Source organism: Condylura cristata, unplaced genomic scaffold, assembly GCF_000260355.1.
Source record: "Condylura cristata isolate star-nosed mole 26May11 unplaced genomic scaffold, ConCri1.0 scaffold00013, whole genome shotgun sequence".
Taxonomy (NCBI): domain Eukaryota; kingdom Metazoa; phylum Chordata; class Mammalia; order Eulipotyphla; family Talpidae; genus Condylura; species Condylura cristata.
Window position 1 is genome coordinate 10,849,561 of NW_004567114.1, and position 2,903 is coordinate 10,852,463.

General features: G+C 36.3%; 1 protein-coding gene across 1 annotated transcript; it reads right to left on the bottom strand.

Moving 5' to 3' along the window:
- Positions 1–535: 535 nt before the first annotated feature.
- GPR65 (G protein-coupled receptor 65) lies at positions 536–1,712 on the bottom strand. Its single transcript, XM_004681645.2, has one exon. The coding sequence runs from the start codon at positions 1,710–1,712 to the stop codon at positions 693–695; it is 1,020 nt and encodes a 339-aa protein (XP_004681702.1). The 3' UTR covers positions 536–692.
- Between the last annotated feature and the right edge of the window lie 1,191 nt (positions 1,713–2,903).

Genomic DNA, 2,903 nt, shown 5'->3' on the forward strand with positions numbered 1-2,903 from the left:
ATATATTTTTAATAAAAATGAAACAAAATATCATGATGTGAAAGAAAGTAAATAAGGTATTGGAGCAGATCAAAGAGCTTTCATAAGTGTGTGTGTGTTAGAAACGTAAAATACATATAGATTTCCAACTCTCATTCAAAATATGCTTACTTTTACCTTACAGAGAAGTATGACAAAATAAGTGAGTAGGTTTCTAAACTGATAGAAGCTTGGTAAGACTTCATGAGACTATTTCTTTTGTAAACCCAGTACAACTGAACACACAACCTAGTAGATAGGGTTTGCTGAAGACTGTGAAGATTAAAGGGGCCCTGGGAAGTGGGTACACAGCTGAGCGAAGTTATAGCTGACAGTCTAGAATCCACAGACAGAAGACTACTACAAAGCAGGCACAGATAATCACTGATTCAAAGGTACACATCTCCATATGCCTTACTAATGGAAGGGTATAGCACAGATGCAGAAACAATCACCATAACAATAACGACCTCAAGCCACTAAGAAAATATTAGCTTTTATTTAATATCCATTTAACAAAAGTCAGAGCGATGTACAGGGTATTTTAGGATCGTTCCATTGGAGATCAAAATATTCTGTCTCCTTGGAAACCCCAGTTCCCTTCCACACTATAAATTCTGTGTAACAGCCCAGTCATGACAATATGTTATGCAGCCATGAACAATTCCTAGATTTTATTCCAGGGTGTCTAATTCCATAGTATCTTTTATAGATGTAGAACACATGCTTTTACTTTGCTTTTGAGACTTGCTAAACTTCCCAGTACAGAATTTTAATATATTCCACATGTCAGATCTTCCTGTTTCAGTAACAAAACAGTACAGAATTGGATCAGCCACACAATTTAAACTTGTTAATGCCACCGTGATCCTATATATTTTATAAGTCTGTATCCCAGACTGGGCCTGGTTCGAAATACTCTGGTTAACATTTGCATTATTTTCCAAAATGCTGCGAGTCAGCAGCATCATGTGAAAGGGAGTGAAGCACAAGACAAAAGTCAATGTGATACCGAACAGTAGTTTTAGGATTTTCTTCTTCTCCTGGTTTTCTGTGGCTTGATTATGCTTCACAGCTTGATAGACCTTGAGGTTACAAATCACAAGGATGACCAAAGGGATGGTGTAACCTGTACACGTCCTGAGCAAGTTATGATTGACCTGCCACTTGTCTAAAGGGTATTTGTCATAACATAAAGTAAAACTCTTTGCATCGCAGTATTCTGTAGCTATGTCTTCTTCCCATAGAGTGTAACTATTGATGATGATTTCTGCCATCCACAGGATGAGGCAGACAGCGAAGGCAAACTTTCTTGTCCTTAGGTAGGAAAACTTCAAAGGATAGACCACAGCTAGATACCGGTCCACAGCAATGCAGGTGAGAAACGCTGTGCTGCTGTAGAAGTTCATGAACATGAAGAAAGTGCTCCCTTTACACAAGGCATAAGAGAAATTCCAGTTGTCTTTATTCCAAGTGTAATCAATCCATAGGGGGAGAGTTAATGTATACAGCAAATCTGATAGTGACAAACTGAAGAGGTAAATTCCTAGTTCGTTTTCCTTCTTTGCTTGCAGGAAAGACACACAGAGAGACCCAATGTTGGCTGGGATGCTGACTATTACTACAAAGATGTAAACAATTGGAAACAAATAATGATCCAGTTCATGTTGTTCTTTAATACAAGTGCTGTTCATCTTTGCTACCTTTCCAGGGTGGCAATTACATTTGTTTTTAGAAACTGAATAGAAAAGTCAGTCTTGCTTCATTGCAATTGTTCTCTAATTCTCTTTTACTACTAAGTTTTCTTTGGTTTTTCTTTGTTCTCCAAACTTTGGATTACTTCTGTGTTTTTAAAGGTGAATTTAGATCTAGTTCACATAGATAACAATGGCTGGAAGTTAGGCAGGTAGCTGCAGTGGTCAGCTTTGATTTTAATGACCAGAAATCCCTGTGCTTATTAGCACAGAAAACAGATGAAGACGCCTAAGGATCAAGCGAGTTATCCTTCAGCTTCCAGAGATTGTTGTCCACAATTTATCTGCATGAAATTCAAGAGATGGGTGTAAATATTAAAATCCAAGACTATTTTCTTTGAGATTGGCATTTCTTTTTAAATGCCTTCGTTTCTGCAATGAAAGAGGAACTAGAATAATTGAGATGGTTAAAAAGCATTATGGTTGTGAAACAATCTTATTTTGTTATGCCTTTGCATTAACTTACAATGAAAGTGTTTAAAAAAGAGAAAGTCATCTAATTTTCTTTTGTAAGCAGAATCCATCTGAGATATTTCACTTATTTCAAATAAGAACTACCTAGGAATGCTAGAGTGTTTGTCAGTGGTTGTGATGTAAGAACATAAAGCTGAAGTTGAAAAGCCATATTAGGAGCCAACAACAAAGATGGCAAATTAAATTTGTGTAATCAATAAGTTTTGAGTGTATGATAAGCCATAATTACATAATTCTAAAATTTAAATTTCAAATGCATTGCAAGGGACACAGCACTTTGAAAAACAATTTTTTAGCTTAGAAAACACTGTCACAGGAAATTTGATAAGAGTGAAGTATTTTCAAATAGAGCAGCTTGCTCAGTCTTTCTAAGAAATTGAAGACTACCACTCTTCTGTTCCTGTGCTTACTTTGTGGGCTAGCTCACTTTATCTTTTTCATGCTCTTGTGAAAGAGAGGATAGAATATTCTCAATTCTGTACAAAATATTGTGATCATCAACTTCCACCTTTCTGTCTAATTCTTTATCGGGTTCATACCTTTTTAAGTCTTGATGTCATAGCTGCAAGCAGAAATAGAGAATCTACCTTTTATTTTAGACTGGAGTTGAGGAATATTTCTATTTTCCCTTGCTGGTAAAGCCTATCGGTGTTTTGC